Source organism: Ornithorhynchus anatinus, chromosome 5 (genome assembly GCF_004115215.2).
Source record: "Ornithorhynchus anatinus isolate Pmale09 chromosome 5, mOrnAna1.pri.v4, whole genome shotgun sequence".
Classification (NCBI taxonomy): Eukaryota; Metazoa; Chordata; class Mammalia; order Monotremata; family Ornithorhynchidae; genus Ornithorhynchus; species Ornithorhynchus anatinus.
The window spans coordinates 17,064,759-17,080,037 of NC_041732.1; the positions used below are offsets into that span (position 1 = coordinate 17,064,759).

Below are 15,279 nucleotides of genomic sequence, written 5' to 3' on the forward strand. Positions count from 1 at the left end.
TGTACTCAGCGCTTGGGAGAGTACAATACAATAAATGGACACATTCCTTGCCTACCTTCTTGCTAACCCCACAGATTACAGTTTTTATGGGCAGAGAACATTGCCTGCTAATTCGGCTGCATCGTCCTCTCCCAAGCGCTTAGTACGGTGTGCTTAGCGCTCAGTGAATGGCACTGATTGACTCACTGCCTGATTTAGGTTTGCTCTTTTCCTCATTAGAGAAGCAGCGTGGCTCAGTGGAAAGAGCCCGGGCTTGGGAGTCAGAGGTTAGGGCTCGAATCCCGGATCTGCCACTTGTCAGCTGTGTGACTGTGGGCAAGTCACTTAACTTCTCTGTGCCTCAGTCACCTCATCTGTAAAATGGGGATTAAGACTGTGAGCCTCACGTGGGACAACCTGATAACCCCGTAACTACCCCAGCGCTTAGAACAGTGCTCTGCACATAGGAAGCGCTTAACAAATACCAACATTATTATTAGACTGTCAGCTTCTCCAGGGCAGGGTGTCCAAAACAGTATCCTGCATGTGGTAGTCAGTCATCCAGTATAGTGGCCTGTCCTCAGGAGGTTTTCAATCAAGCCTGTGGGTGATCAAACAATCAGTGGTACTTACTGAGGACTTAACTGTGTGCAGAACACTGTACTAAGTGCTTGGGAGAGAACAACATAACAGAACCGGTAGACATATTCCCTGTCCACAGTGAGCTGATGATGAAGACGATGACTCTATATTAAGGGTTTAATGGAAAAAAAAACTGTGTCCAGATTCTTTCTTTCCCCCCCTATTCAAAGTCAAGGGCCCAGGACTTAAGCAACTGGGAAATGGAAAAATCATTCAATCAATCAGTGATATACAGCCGGGCCTGGGAGTCAGAAGGACCTGGGTTCTAATCCTGGCTCTGCCATTGGTCTGTTGTGGGACTTAGGGCAAGTCATTTCACTTCTCTGTGCCTCAGTTACCTCATCTGTAAAATAGGGATTAAGGCTGTGAGCCCTGTGTGGGACAGGGACTGTGTCCAACCCAATTTGCTTGTATCCAACCCGGCGATTAGTTCTGTCCCTGGCACTTAACGAATACCGTTATTATTATTATTTATTGAGTGCTTAATGTGTGCGGGCACTATACTAAGCACTTGGGAGAGTACACTACAACAGAGTTAGTTGACAATTTCCCTGATCGCAACGAGCTGATGATGATTATTAGTCCTTTCCTCTCCATCCAAACCGCTACCCTGTTAGTACAATCACTCATCCCATCCCGACGGGATGACTGCATCAGCCTCCTTTCTGATCTCCCATCCTCCTGTCTCTCCCCGCTTCAGTCTATACTTCACCCTGCTGCCCGGATCATCTTCCTCCAGAAACGCTCTGGGCGTGTCACCCCGCTCCTCAAAAATCTCCAGCGGTTGCCTATCAATCTTCGTATCAAGCAAAAACTCCTCCCTACTGGCTTCAGATCTCTCCGTCCCCTTGCCCCCTCCTACCTCACCTCCCTTCCCTCCTTCTCCAGCCCAGCCCGCACGCTCCGCTCCTCTGCCGCCGCTAACCTCCTCACTGGGCCTCACTGTTGCCTGTCCCACCGTCGACCCCCGCCCCAGGTCCTGCCTCTGGCCTGGAACGCCCTCCCTCTTCACATCCGCCAAACTAGCACACTTACCCCTTCAAAGCCCTACTGAAACCTCACCTCCTCCAGGAGGCTTTCCCAGACTGACCCCCCCTTTTTTCTCTGCTCCTCCTCCCCTCCCCATCGCCCCGACTCCCTCCCTCTGCTCTACCCCCCTGCCTGTCCCTCAGCACTTATTTATATTGACGCTACTGATGCCTGTTCACTTGTTTCGATGTCTGTCTCCCGCCTTCTAGACTCTGAGCCTACTGTTGGGTAGGGATTGTCTCTATTTGTTACTGAATTGTACTTTCTAAGCATTTAGTACAGTGCTCTGCACAGTAAGCGCTCAATAAATACGACTGAATGAATAAATAACGACCAAAAAAAATAGGTCCACATCCTTTCCCCCATTACCCCAAGTCCACGGCACAGGATTTAAGCTGTTGAAGAAAATGGAAAAATCAATCTATCAGTGGTATTTATCAAGTGCTTAATGTGTACGGAGCACTATACTAAGCACTTAGGAAAATACAAGTAGAATGACCGGGATCATTCTGTCAACTGGTAACAGTCAGGGAACATGTCTGTTAAATTCTGTTGTACTGTAATAATAATAATAATGTTGGTATTTGTTAAGCACTTACTATGTGCAGAGCACTGTTCTAAGCGCTGGGGTAGATACAGGGTAATCAGGTTGTCCCACGTGAGGCTCACAGTCTTAATCCCCATTTTACAGATGAGGTACCTGAGGCCCAGTGAAGTTAAATGACTTGCCCACAGTCACACAGCTGACAAGTAGGAGAGCGGGGATTCGAACCCATCACCTCTGACTCCCAAGGCCGGGCTCCTTCCACTGAGCCAGGCTGCTTCTCTAAGCACCATACTCTCCCATGCGCTCAGTAAAATGCTCAGCGTAAAGTAGGTGCTCAATAAATATGATTGATCGATCGGCAAGGAGTGATCCCGCCTGGTCTGAGACCTGCCCGGAAGAGTCTGTAACTATATCCCAGGCCCAGAGATGACCTGAGCCTCAGCAAGTACTGACCACAGACAATTCCTCTCCCGCCATTCGAAGCCTTATAGAAGGCCCATCTCCTCCAAGAGGCCTTCCCTGATTAAGCCCCCCTTTCCCCTTCTCCCACTCTCCTGCGTCACGCTGACTCGCTGCCTTTATTCACCCCCACTACTCGCCCCACGGCACTGAAGTGCATATCTGTAATGTATTTACTTCTATTAATGTCTGCCTCCCCCTTCCAGACTGTGACCTCATTTGGGACCGGAAATGTGTTCACTGTTCCACTGTTCTCCCCCGAGTGCTTGGCGCAGTGCTCTGCACACAGGAAGCGGCTCAATAAAAACGACCGACTGCTCTGCTCTTGGTAAGCGCTCAATAAACACAATCAACCGACTGCTCTGCTCATAGTAAGCGCTCAATAAACACGACTGATTGATCGCTTGGTCGGCAGGGACGGATCCCGCCTGGTCCGAGCCCTGAAAAGAAGAGTTGGAAACGATACCGCAGGCCCAGAGACGATGTGAGACGCAGGAAGTGTCGGCCGTCCAGCTCTGGGCTGTCTGAGATGTGGCAGGGTGGCCCCGGCTCACCTCCAGAGCTCCTAAGAGGGGCCCCCCGCATCTGTCACCCCTCTACCGGTTCCCCGAAATAGACAACTGGATTGGTACCGGCTCTGTAGCTTGCCGTGCAGTTCCTCCAGGATGTCCGTCGACTGCCTGTGATAGTTGAGGGCGGCCTCTACGAACACCGCCAACTGGCTCACTTGCTCTACCTACAGAGAAAGCGAAATATAATAATAAAAAATCCTAATAATTATGGTACTTGTTACTACATGCCACGCACGGTTCTAAGCGCTGGGGCGTAAACGGGCAGATTGGGTCGGACAGTCCCTGGCCCACCTGGAGCTCACACTCTTAATCCCCATTTTCCAGGTGAGGGAACTGAGGCCCAGAGAAGTGAAGTGACTTGCCCAAGGTCACACAGCAGACGCGAGGCAGAGCTGGGATTAGAACCCATGACCTTCTATTTGGCAGTCTCGCTTTCTTAGCCGGAGGGGCGGGCCTCTGTCAGAGCCTCGGCTTCCTTCGGGAAGTTGCGGTGAGTTTCGCACCATTTTTTGTTTTTTAACCGTATTTAAGCGCTTACTCTGGGCCAGGCACTGGACTAAGCGGGGCGGTAAATACAAGCTAATTTGGTTGGACACAGTCCCCGTCCCACATGGGGCTCATAATCAATCCCCATTTTACAGATGAGGTAACTGAGGCGCAAAGAAGTGAAATGATTTGTCCAAGAGCACACAGCAGACCAGTGGCAGAGCCGGGATTAGAACCCAGGTCCTCCTGACTAATAGGCCCGTACTCTATCCATCAGGCCATGCTGCTTCATTCTGGAGCTGGGGCAGAACCTTGAGAAGCGGCCTGGCCGGGTGGACAGAGCCTGGGCCTGGAAGTCAGAAGGAACTGGTTCTGCTCCTGACTCCTCCAATTGTCTGCTGTGTGACTTTGGGCAAATCGCTTCACTTCTCTGGGCCTCAGTTTCCTTATCTGTAAAATGGCAATTCAGACCGTGAGCCCGAGGTGGGACACGGAATGTGTTCAACCTGATTAACTTGTCTCTTACCCCAGCGCTTAGTACAGTCCCTGGCACAAAAGTAAGCACTTAACGAATACCATTAAAATAAACCTCTCTGGTTCAGTTCTATCAGCCACTGTTGGCCATAAGAGCCCAGTTTAGGGGCTCTCTAAAGGGACCCAGCTGCCAGACTGACTCTCTAGCTGTCTCGACAGGTAGATGTGGTAATCAAAAAATTGGGAGAAATAAGGAAAAAAGTAGAAAAGTACTGTGGCTTACCGGATAGAGCACGAGCCTGGGAATCAGAAAGACCTGGGTTCTAATCCCAGGGCCAACACTTATACCGAAAATAATAATCCTCATCAACACGGTATTTGTTAGGCGCCAGACAGAGTACAAAGTGCTGGGGTAGATACAAGCCAATAAGGTCGGACACAGCCCGTGTCCCACCTGGGGCTCACAGTCTTAACCCATATTTTACAGATGAGGGAACTGAGGCCCAGAGAAGTGAAATGACTTGCCCAAGGTCACACAGCAGACAAGTGGCAGAGTCGAGATTAGAACCCAGGTGCTTCTGACTCCCAGGCCCGCGCTCTATCCACTAGATCACCCCGTTTTCTGTGGATCAGCTAGCTGGGGGAGGAACCTCGACTTAGCAGAAGGCTTCGGAAACAGGCCTATCTTCCCTTTGATTCCTGTAACCATACAATAAAGTGGAAGTTAACCACCAAGCAGAGCAGCGGGCTTGTGAAAGGAGCACGGGCCTAGCAGTCAGAGGCCCGGGTTCTAATCCCGGCTCTGCCGACTGTTTGCTGTGTGACCTCTGGCGAGTCGCTTAGCTTTTCTGTGCCTCAGTTTCCTCAGCTGCAAAATGGCTAGTCAATCTTAGTCCCTTCGATTTATTACTGTGAGCCCCAAGTGGGACGGGGACTGTGCTCTGACCGATTGACTCGTATCCATCCCAGCCCTTAGTACAGTGCCTGGCACAAACGAAGCACTTAACAAATTATTCTATCGATTCTATCTATTGAGCGCTTGGTGTGTTCAGAGCTCCGTGCCAGGTGCTTGGGAGAGTATTACAGACCATTCGGAATATTCAGAATATTACAGACACATCCCCTGCCCACAACGAATATTATTTCCACACTAGATGGCAGCAGGGACAAGCCAATCATACACTTCTCAGCCTTATGAGAATAACGTTGGACGTTCCAAGTCCCCTGTAAGACGGAAAGACAGGTGTCCTAAAAACCCTTCATTGGAGAATTTGTCTTTGGTTCTTTTCAAAAGGAAACAACCAGGTTGAATAATCCTCTCCCCTTTCAGATTGTCTTCATCTAACAGTAATAAAAACGAGGATAAAAAGAACGTTGTCTTGAATCTGTAGAGCATTTTGATCCTTCTGCAGCACTCTCACATCAATTATCATTTATTTTTATTTATTTATGGCATTGGTTAAGCACTTACTATATAATAATGTTGGTATTTGTTAAGCGTTTACTATGTGCTTGAGCACCGTTCTAAGCGCTGGGGTAGATACAGGGTCATCAGGCTGTCCCACGTGAGGCTCACAGTTAATCCCCATTGTACAGATGAGGTCACTGAGGCACAGAGAAGTAACCTGGCCACGGTCACACAGCTGACAAATGGCAGAGCCGGGATTCGAACCCATGCTGAGATGGATATATGTCAATCGGGCTGGATACAGACATGATTACTCATGATTATTCATTATTATTATTATTAATTATTAATCTCACATGATTACTCCCAATCTTAATCTCCATTTTACAAACGAGGTAACTGAGGCACGGAGAAGTCATGTGCCTTGCCCAAGTGGAAGGAGCAAGGGCCTAAGAATCAGAGGCCTAGGTTCTAATCCTGGCTCTGCCAACTGTTTGCTGTGTGACCTCTGGCAAGTCATTTAACTTTTCTGTGTTTCAGTTTCCTCAGCTGTAAAATGGGTATTAAATCTCACTCCCCTCGACTTAGACGGGGAGCCCCGTGTGGGACGGGGACTGCCTTCTACCCGCTTGACTCGTATCAATCACCCGGCAGACAGGTGGTGTGGTCCGGATTAGAACGCAACGCAAGTCCTTCTCTCTGTCTCATTTTTATATCTGTGCCACATCCCTGTGAGGGAGAGAGAGGCAGGATGTTATCCCCAATTTAGAGATTGGGACCCTGAGGCCCAGAAAGGCTGGACGGCTTGCTCCAGGTCACACAGCGGGCCAACGGCAGAGCCGAGACCAGAATCCAGGTCCCGTGGCTCCCGGCCCTTTGCCCTCTCCACTAGACCGGGCTCCGGCCTCTATCTTTTCCTTCCCGTGATTTCTGAGTTGGCTCTGTTGGAAAGGGCCATCCCGCTGGGAGCGAAGAGGGGCACTGGCCTAGAAATTTGCCATCCTACCTCCCCGGGTGAGACAAAGAACCCGCTCTTTCCTCCCGCCCTGATAAGTATCAGGCCTCCGAGCGGAGGCGTCCAGAGATATCTGAGCTGGGCCTACTCTGATTTCTGAGGTAGCAAGCGGGAGGCCACGGGAGAGAAGCTCCTAACCCTCGTTTTGGGGCTCACAAACAACTCCTCACCTGGCAAAATCATTCCTCCTTCCTGTCACCGCTGATGACCCAGAGAAGCTCTCTCAGCCCCTGCTCAAATTCATAGCCGCGATAGTTACTGAATATCTTCTGGAGGCGATGCGACACTTGGCTCCCCTAACGCTGACCTTCTCACTGTGCCGCCATCTCGCCTGTCTTGCCGCCGATCCCTGGCCCATGCCCTGACTGTGGCCCAGAACGCCCTCCCTCCTCAAATCCGACAGGCGACGACTGTCCCCGGCCTTCAAAGCCTTATTGAAATCACATCTCCTCCAAGAGGCCTTCCCCGATTAAGCCCCCCTTTCCTCTTCTCCCACTCCCTTCTCTATTACCCTGACTTGCTCCCTTTGTTCTTCCCCCCTCCCAGCCCCACAGCACTTCTTTCTGTACATAGCTGTAATTTTTTTTTTTTTATATATTCCGTCTCCCCCCAGACTAGACTGTAAACTGGTTGTGGGCAGGGAATGTGTCTGTTTATTGTTGTAAAGCGCTTAGTACAGTGCTCGGCACACAGTAAGCCCTCAATGAATACAACTAAATGAACAAATGAATGAACGAATGAAAGTGGGAGTCAGAAGGACCCAGGTTCTAATTCTGACTCAGCCACTTGTCTGCTGGTTGACCTTGGGTAAGTCACTTCATTTCTCTGGGTCTAAGTTCTCTCATCTGTAAAATGGGGATTAAGACTGTGAGTCCCATGCGGGTCATGGATAGTCTGACCTGATTACCCCGTAACTACCCCAGGGCTTAGTACAGTGCCTGGCACATAGTAAGTGCTTAAAAAATACCACAGTTATTATTATTAGGCCCAGGCCTGGGAGCCACAGGGACCTGGGTTCTAATCCCAGCTTGGCCACTTAATAATAAGTATGACATCTGTTAAGCGCTTACTATGTGCAGAGACCATTCTAAGTGCTGGGGTAGATACAGGGTAATCAGATTGTCCCATGTGGGGCTCACATTTTTTTAATCCCCATTTTTACAGATGAGGTAACTGAGGCCCAGAGAAGTTAAGTGACTTGCCCAAGGTCACAAAGCAGACAAGTGGCGGAGCCGGGATTAGAACCCACAACCTCCGACTCCCAAGCCTGTGCTCTTTCCACTGAGCCACGCTGCTTCTCGCCTGCTGTGTGACCTGGGGCATGTCACTTCATTTCTCTGGGCCTCGAGTCCCTTATCCGTAAAATGGGGATGAAGACTCTGACCCCGTGTAGGATCGGGACCGTGTCCAACTCGATATCCTTGTATCCACCCCAGCGTTTAGTACAACACCTGGCACAGAGTAAGTACTTACCAAATACCACAATAATTGTTTATTATTATTATTATGATGATGATGTGTGCTGAGCATTTGGGAAAGGACTCCAGAAGAAAGAGACCTATTCCCCGCGCGCAAGGAACAGAGGATACTCACATCGTTTTCCAAAAAATTAAACATGCTCCGTTCAGCCAGCTCCTTCGATTCTTCGAATTTTTCTACCGCTTGTTTGACTTCTTCATCGGGGACCTTACCTATCCTCTTCTTCTTGTAATCGTAATCCAAGCGTCGGCCTTCCAGCTTCTTCAAGTGGTGCTAGGAAACACACGGACAAACGTGTTAGGTCATCCTTTCTAACGAAGCTGACAGGTTAGGTTTTACCACACAGAAATACCCAGACGACCTTGAAGGAAGGCAAATTCCGCTATGCATTCATTCGATCATTTATCGAGCGTTTACTATTATCACTATTAATAATAATTATGGTACCTGTTAAGCGCTTACTATGTGCTGAGCTCTGTTCTGAGCGCTAGGGTAGATACAAGCTAATCAGGTTGGACACAGTCCTTGTCCCACATTGGGCAGACGGTCTTCCATCCCCATTTTACAGATGAGGGAACTGAGGCATGGAGAAGTGAAGTGGCTTGCCCCAGGTCATACAGAAGACAAGTGGAAGGGTCGGGATTAGAACCCACATCCTCTGACTCCCAAGCCCGTGCTCTTGCCACTAGGCCATTGCTGCCGTGTGCAGAGCACTGTACTAAGAGCTTGGAAGACTCCATACAGTAAACAGACACATTCCCTGCCCTAGTCTACTCATTCATTCACTCAATCATATTTATTCAGTGTTTACTGTGTGCAGAGCACTGTACTAAGCGCACGGGAGAATATAACAATAGACACATTCCCTGCCCACAAGAAGCTTCTTCCTGCAGCACACAAGGACTGAATAATAATAATAATGATAATAACGATAACTGTAGTATTAAGCGTTTACTCTGTGCTGAGTACTGTACTAAGTGTTGGGGTAGATACCAGCAAGTCAGGTTGTACACAGTCCCGTCCCCCACGGGGCTCTCAGTCTTCATCCCCATTTTAGAGATGAGGGAAGTGAAGCCCAGAGAAGTGAAGTGACTTCCCCAATGTCACCCAGCAGACAAGTGGAGGAGCCAGGATTAGAACCCAGGTCCTGGGCTTCTGTAAAATGTGGGCTGTCTCAGCCAGTCTGGTGGGCCCAAGGTCTCTCTCCCATCAGGTTCTGAGGCCTCCTCCCTACTTTGCCTCACTGGTGGCTGGGAACCACCAATAACTGAGATGCAGTGTGGCCTAGTGGCTAGAGCCCGGGCCTGGAAGACAGAAGGACCTGGGTTCTGATCCCACCTCCGCCTCACGACTTCTGTGTAACCTTGGACAGGTCGCTTCATTTCTCTGGGCCTCAATTACCTCTTCTGTAAAATGGGGATGAAGACTGAGTCCCAAGTGGGACAGGGTCTGTGTTCAACCCGATTTTCTTGTAACCATCCCAGCGCTTAGAACAGTGCCTGGCACATAATAAGCACTTAAATGCCAAAGTTATTATTATTATTATGGTTATTATCATCACCATTAACCTGGGGCAGAGGTAAGAGGCCGTGCTGCCAACATGGCCCTGAAATTCCGGTTCTTCGTATAATAATAATAATGGTACTTGTTAAATGCTTACTATGTGCCAAACACTGTTCTGAACACTGGGGTAGATACAAGTGAATCAGGGTGAACACAGTCCCTGTCGCACCGAGGGCTCACGGTCTTCATCCTCAGTTTACAGATGAGGTAACTGAGGCCCCGATAAATGAAGGGACTTGCTCAAGGTCACGCGGCAGACAAGTGGTGGAGCCCGGATTAGAATCCATGACCTTCTGACCCCCTAAGGCCCCACCCTATCACTAAGCCACATCACTTGTCTTCCCCGGTAACTACATTTTTTTTAACGGTTTCTGCTAAGTGCTGACTGTAACGGTAATTGTGGTATTTCTTATGTGCTTACACTGTGCCAGGCATCGTACTAAGTGCTGAGGTGGGTACGAAATCAACAGGTTGGACACAGTCCCGGTCCCACCTGGGGCTCACAGTCTTCATCCCCATTTCACAGGAGAGAGAAGTGAAGCGATTTGCCCATCGATACAGAGGAGAAGCAGCGTGGCTCAGTGGAAAGAGCCCGGGCTTGGGAGTCAGAGGTCGTGGGTTCTAATCCCGGCTCCGCCGCCTGTCAGCTGTGTGGCTTTGGGCAAGTCACTTCACTTCTCTGGGCCCCAGTTACCTCATCTGGAAAATGGGGATGAAGACTGTGAGCCCCCATGTGGGACAACCTGATCACCTTGTATCCCCCCCAGCTCTTAGAACAGTGCTTTGCCCATAGTAAGCGCTTAACACATACCACCATTATCATTATTATGTACCAAGCGGTGGGGTAGAGACAAGATAATCAGGTCCCACACTGGGCTCGCAGTCTAAGTAGGAGGGAGAACAAGTACTGAACTCCCACTTTGCAGATGAGAGAACCGAGGCCCAGAGAAGTGAAGTGGCTTGCCCAAGGTCCCACAGCAGACCGGGATTAGAACCCGGGTCCTCTGACTCCCAGGCCCCGTGCTCTATCCACTGGGCCGCGCCGCTTCTCGGATGGAAACGGCAAGGCGAGCCTGCGGTGTGAAGGGCAGCGGAGAGGGGCCGACCGTCGGTCTAGTTTCCGGATTTGGGTGTTGGGCGAGCAGCCTGGCGCACTCACCCCGATCTCTCTGAGGTCTTTGTCCTGAAGTAGCTGGAGCGGGTCGAGGAAATTCTGCTTCACGTTGATGTCCAGAGAGTCCTTCACCTCGGCCATCAGCTTCATCGACTCGCCAACGTCAATGAGGGCGGCGCCTAGAGGGTGGGAAATTCTAAATAATAATGGTAATAATAGGAATAACTGTGGTGTTTGTTAAGCGCTTACTATGTGCCAAGGACCGTACTGAGATTCCAGGTCACCGGACAGGACACGGTCCCTGTCCCACACGGACTTCACGGTCTAGGCGGTGAGAATCCACCGAAAAGCAGCGTGGACTAGTGGTTAGAGCCTGGGCCTGGGAGCCAGAAGACCCTGGGTTCTAATCTCGGCTCCGCAGGTCGTCTGCTGTGTGACCTTGAGCGAGTCGCTTCACTTCTCCGTGCCTCAGTTACCTCGTCCGGAAAAGGGGGACGAAGGCTGTGAGCCCCACGTGGGACAGGGACCGCCTCCAACGTGATAACCTCGCATCTACCCCAGTGCTTAGAATAGTGCTTGGCACATAGTAAGCGCTTAACAAATACCGCTTATTTTTCATTTATTTTACAGATGAGGAAACTGGGGTGCACCTCTGTGAAGTGAAGGGACTTGCCCAAGGGCACAAGTGGGCAAGCGGAGGATCCGGGATTAGAACCCAGGTCCCGTGACTCCCGGGGGCCGTGCTCTCCGCGTGAAACCCAGGCTGCTTCAGGAAGATTCCCTGAGGGCATGGGGGGATGAGGGGCCAATCAAGATCTCGTTATTGTCTCTTTTGGTCTGTTACGCTGAAGCAGCATGGCATAGTGGATTGAGCTTGGGCCTGGGAGTCAGAAAGTCATGGGTTCCAATCCCAGCTCCTCCACTTGTCTGCTGTGTGACCTCGGGCAAGTCGTTTCACTTCTCTGGGCCTCAGCTACCTCACCTGTAACACAGGGATGGAGACTGTGAGCCCCACAGAGGACAGGGACGGTGTCCGACCTGATTTGCTTGTATCCGCCCCAGCACTTGGTACAGTGTCTGGCACATAGAAAGGGCTTAAAAAATGCCACGATTATTATTATTATTACTCCTCCAAGTGCTTAGTACGGTGCCCTGCACGTAGTAAGAGCTCGATAAATACCACCGATCGATCGATTGCTTGTCGTGGGCAGGGAAGGTGTCTGTTATATCGTTCTACTGTCCTGTCCCAATCAGTCAATAATCAACCAATCATATTTACTGAGCACTTACTGTGGGCAGAGCACTGTGCTAAGCACTTGGAAGAGGACAACAGACACATTCCCTGCCCACAACGAGCTTACGGCGTAGAGGTGGAGCCAGACATTAATAGAAATAAATGACCACTATGGACATAAGTGCTGCGGGGCTGGGAGCGGGGGACGAATAAAAGGAGCGAATCAGGGTGACGCAGAAGGGAGTGGGAGAAGAGGAAAGAGGGGTTTAGTCAGGAAAGGCCTCTTGGAGGAGATGGGCCTTCGATAAGGCTTCGAAGGCGGGGAGAGTCCTTGTCTGTCAGATATAAAGAGGGAGGGCGTTCCAGGCCAGAGGCAGGACGTGAGAGGTCAGCGGCCAGAGAGACGAGGTCGAGGTAAAGTGAGGGGGGTTGACCTTAGAGGGCTCCGGTAGGGAAGGCCTCTTGGAGGAGATGGGCCTGCAATAAGACTTTGAAGGAGGGAAGAGCAATCGTCTGTTGGATATGAAGAGGGAGGGTGCTCCAGGCCAGAGGCAGGACATGGACGAGAGAGACGAAACGCCTGCTACTTACTGAGAGGCAAAACTCCACGACCCCACACCTCTCAGCTAGATATATGACATCCTCTAGACTGGAAGCTCGTGTGAGCGAGGAATGTGTCTGTTATATTGTTGTATTGCACTCTCCCAAGCACTTAGTACAGTGCTCTGCACACAGTAAGCGCTCAATACGAAGGACCGACTGGCTCCTGTCCTCCCCTTTCCCACTGCTTGAGTTTCCCTCGAGGGGAGAAGCAGCATGGCGTAGTGGATAAAGCACGGCCCCGAGAGACAGAAGGTCATGGGTTCTTATCCAGGCTCCACCACTTGTCAGCTGTGTGACCTTGGGCAAGTCGCTTCACTTCTCGGTGCCTCAGTTACCTCAGCTGTAAAAGGGGGGTTTGAGACTGTGAGCCCCATGCGGGAGAGGGACTGTGTCCAGCCTGATTTGCCTGTATCCACCCAAGTGCTTAGTATAGTGCCTGGAATATAGTAAGCGCTTAACAAATACCCTCATTGTTATCATTAGGGGATGGACGAGCACAAACACCACCAGCTCCACCTGACCCATCATTTGTGTTGTCTCTAGACTGTAAGCTCATTGTGGGCAGGAAATGTGTCTGTCTGTGGTTCTACTGCCCTCTCCCAAGCGTTTAGTACAGCGCTCGGTACTCAGTAAGTGCTCAATAAATACAACTGAATAAATGAAGTGCCGTCGGCCTCATACTGCGATCGGGGGTGATTTCTCCACTTAACCCCCATCCCTCTGCCCAATCCTCCTGGCTGCGGAGGGGGAACTTGAACCCTACTAATAATAATAACTGCGGTATTTGTTCAGCGCTTACTGTGTGCCAGGAACTGTACTAAGCATTGGGGTGGATACAAGGCAATTCGGTTAGACCCGATCCCTGTCCTGTATGGGGCTCACAATCTTCATCCCCATGGCGAAGAAGTGAGGCGACTTGCCACGGTAACACAATAGTCAGGTGGCGAGCCAGGATTAGAATCCATGACCCTCTGACTCCCAGGCCCGTGCTCTAACCACTAAGTCATGCTTCTAGAATGCCTCCCCAGCACTTCCCCGCCTGCCACGCTCACTCACCAAACGAGGATTCCTCTCCGAGTTCTTTCCCAAACCGGAGCATGCAGTCTCCCAGTAATCCTTCCGTCTGTGGATAGCCTGTGGTCTTCACCTGCCCTCTGATCTTAGACACTGTGTTCAGCATTCCCAGCTTGGCTCTGTAAGCTTAAAAAACACGGACAGTCGGTAACTGTGACTGTAAGCTCAGTGTGGGCAGGGAATGTATCCATTCGTTGGTCTACTCTCCCAAGCCCTTAGTACAGTGCTTTGCATCCAGTAAGCGCTCAAAAGAATACGACCGAACGAAAGAATAAGTAACAGATGGCCACGTGGGGAAAGGGAGGTGGGTTTTCCCTCATTCGTTCATTGAATAGTATTTATTGAGTGCTCATTTTGTGCATAACGCCAAGCTAAGCACTTGGGAGAGTACAATAGAACAATAAACAGACCCATTCCCTGCCCACGATGAGCTTACAGTCTAGAGGGGGTGACGGACATTAACATGAATCAAAGAATGACAGGAATGGACATAAGTGCTGTGGGGCTGGGAGGGTGGATGAACGAAGGGAGCAAGTCAGGATGACGCAGAAGGGAATGGGAGAAGAGGAAAAGAGGGCTTAATCCGGGAAGGCTTCTTGGAGGAGATGGGCCCTCAATAAGGCTTTGAACGTGGGGAGAGTCACTGGCAGATTTGAGGAGGGAGGGCGTTCCAGGGCAGAAGCGGGACATGGGCCGGGGTCGGCAGCGAGACGGGTGAGATCGAGGCACGGCGGAGCTCTAGTTAGCACTGGAGGAGTGAAATGTGTGGGCTGGGTTGTAGGAGAGAAGCAAGGTGAGCTAGGAGGGGGCAAAGTCACAGAGTGATTTAAAGCCAACGGTGAGGAGTTTCTGTTTGATGCGGAGGTGGATGGGCAATCACTGGAGTTGCTTGAGGAGTGGGGAAACGCGGCCTGAACGTTTTTGTAGAAAAATGATCCGGGCAGCAGAGCGAAGTACGGGCTGGAGTGGGGAGAGACAGGAGGCAGGGAGGTCAGGGAGGAGGCTGGCAACGGCAATCAAGGCAATCCAATAAGTGACTGGATTGATGTAGGAGCAGTTTGGATGGAGAGGAAAAGGAGGATTTTAGCGCTGTCATCCCGCCAAGGAAGAGTCCTGAAATTATCCTCTGGGAATGATGCGGCGGGGAGGGCACGAACATGCGTGCACGCACGTCCGTATGTGTGTGTTTGTGCGTACACATACTCGCATGGGTGTATCAGTCAGTCAATTGTATTTACTGAGCACTTACTGCGCTCAGAGCACTGTACTACACGCTGGGGAGAGGACAACATAAGAATGCAACAGACTCATTCCCTGTCCACATCGAGCTCGAAGTCTAGAGGCACTGTCTGTGTGAGGACGCACGGGCCCGTGACCGACGATGCTCATCATCCGGTCGGAGTTGGATTTGAAATCTGACGTGTCTTCGATACCCTACGCCTTAACAAATCCGTCAGCTGGTCTAGCGTGTTCGACCTGTTATACCGTTGGACGTCAAAACACCTTTAGATGTTCCCTAATCTTACCTGGATTGGGCTGGAGGTACTCTGTTGATTTGGAGAGCAGTTCGCCCACAGCCTTATTAGTGATGTCTATTTTCT

At 50.6% G+C, this 15,279-nt stretch overlaps 1 protein-coding gene across 4 annotated transcripts in view; it reads right to left on the bottom strand.

The window, feature by feature from the left end:
* The window catches only part of SH3GL3 (SH3 domain containing GRB2 like 3, endophilin A3), a 92,360-nt gene that overhangs the window by 6,172 nt on the left and 70,909 nt on the right, over positions 1-15,279 (bottom strand). For 3 of the 4 annotated variants that reach the window (XM_029066721.2, XM_029066722.2, XM_029066723.2), the window contains 5 exons: positions 15,205-15,277; positions 13,661-13,804; positions 10,813-10,946; positions 8,205-8,363; positions 3,289-3,392 (listed from right to left, as the gene is read on the bottom strand). In XM_029066721.2, coding sequence (XP_028922554.1) covers positions 3,289-3,392; positions 8,205-8,363; positions 10,813-10,946; positions 13,661-13,804; positions 15,205-15,277 — 614 coding nt within the window. The remainder of the gene's footprint in view (positions 1-3,288; positions 3,393-8,204; positions 8,364-10,812; positions 10,947-13,660; positions 13,805-15,204; positions 15,278-15,279) is intronic. The other variant, XM_029066724.2, reaches the window with a different exon arrangement.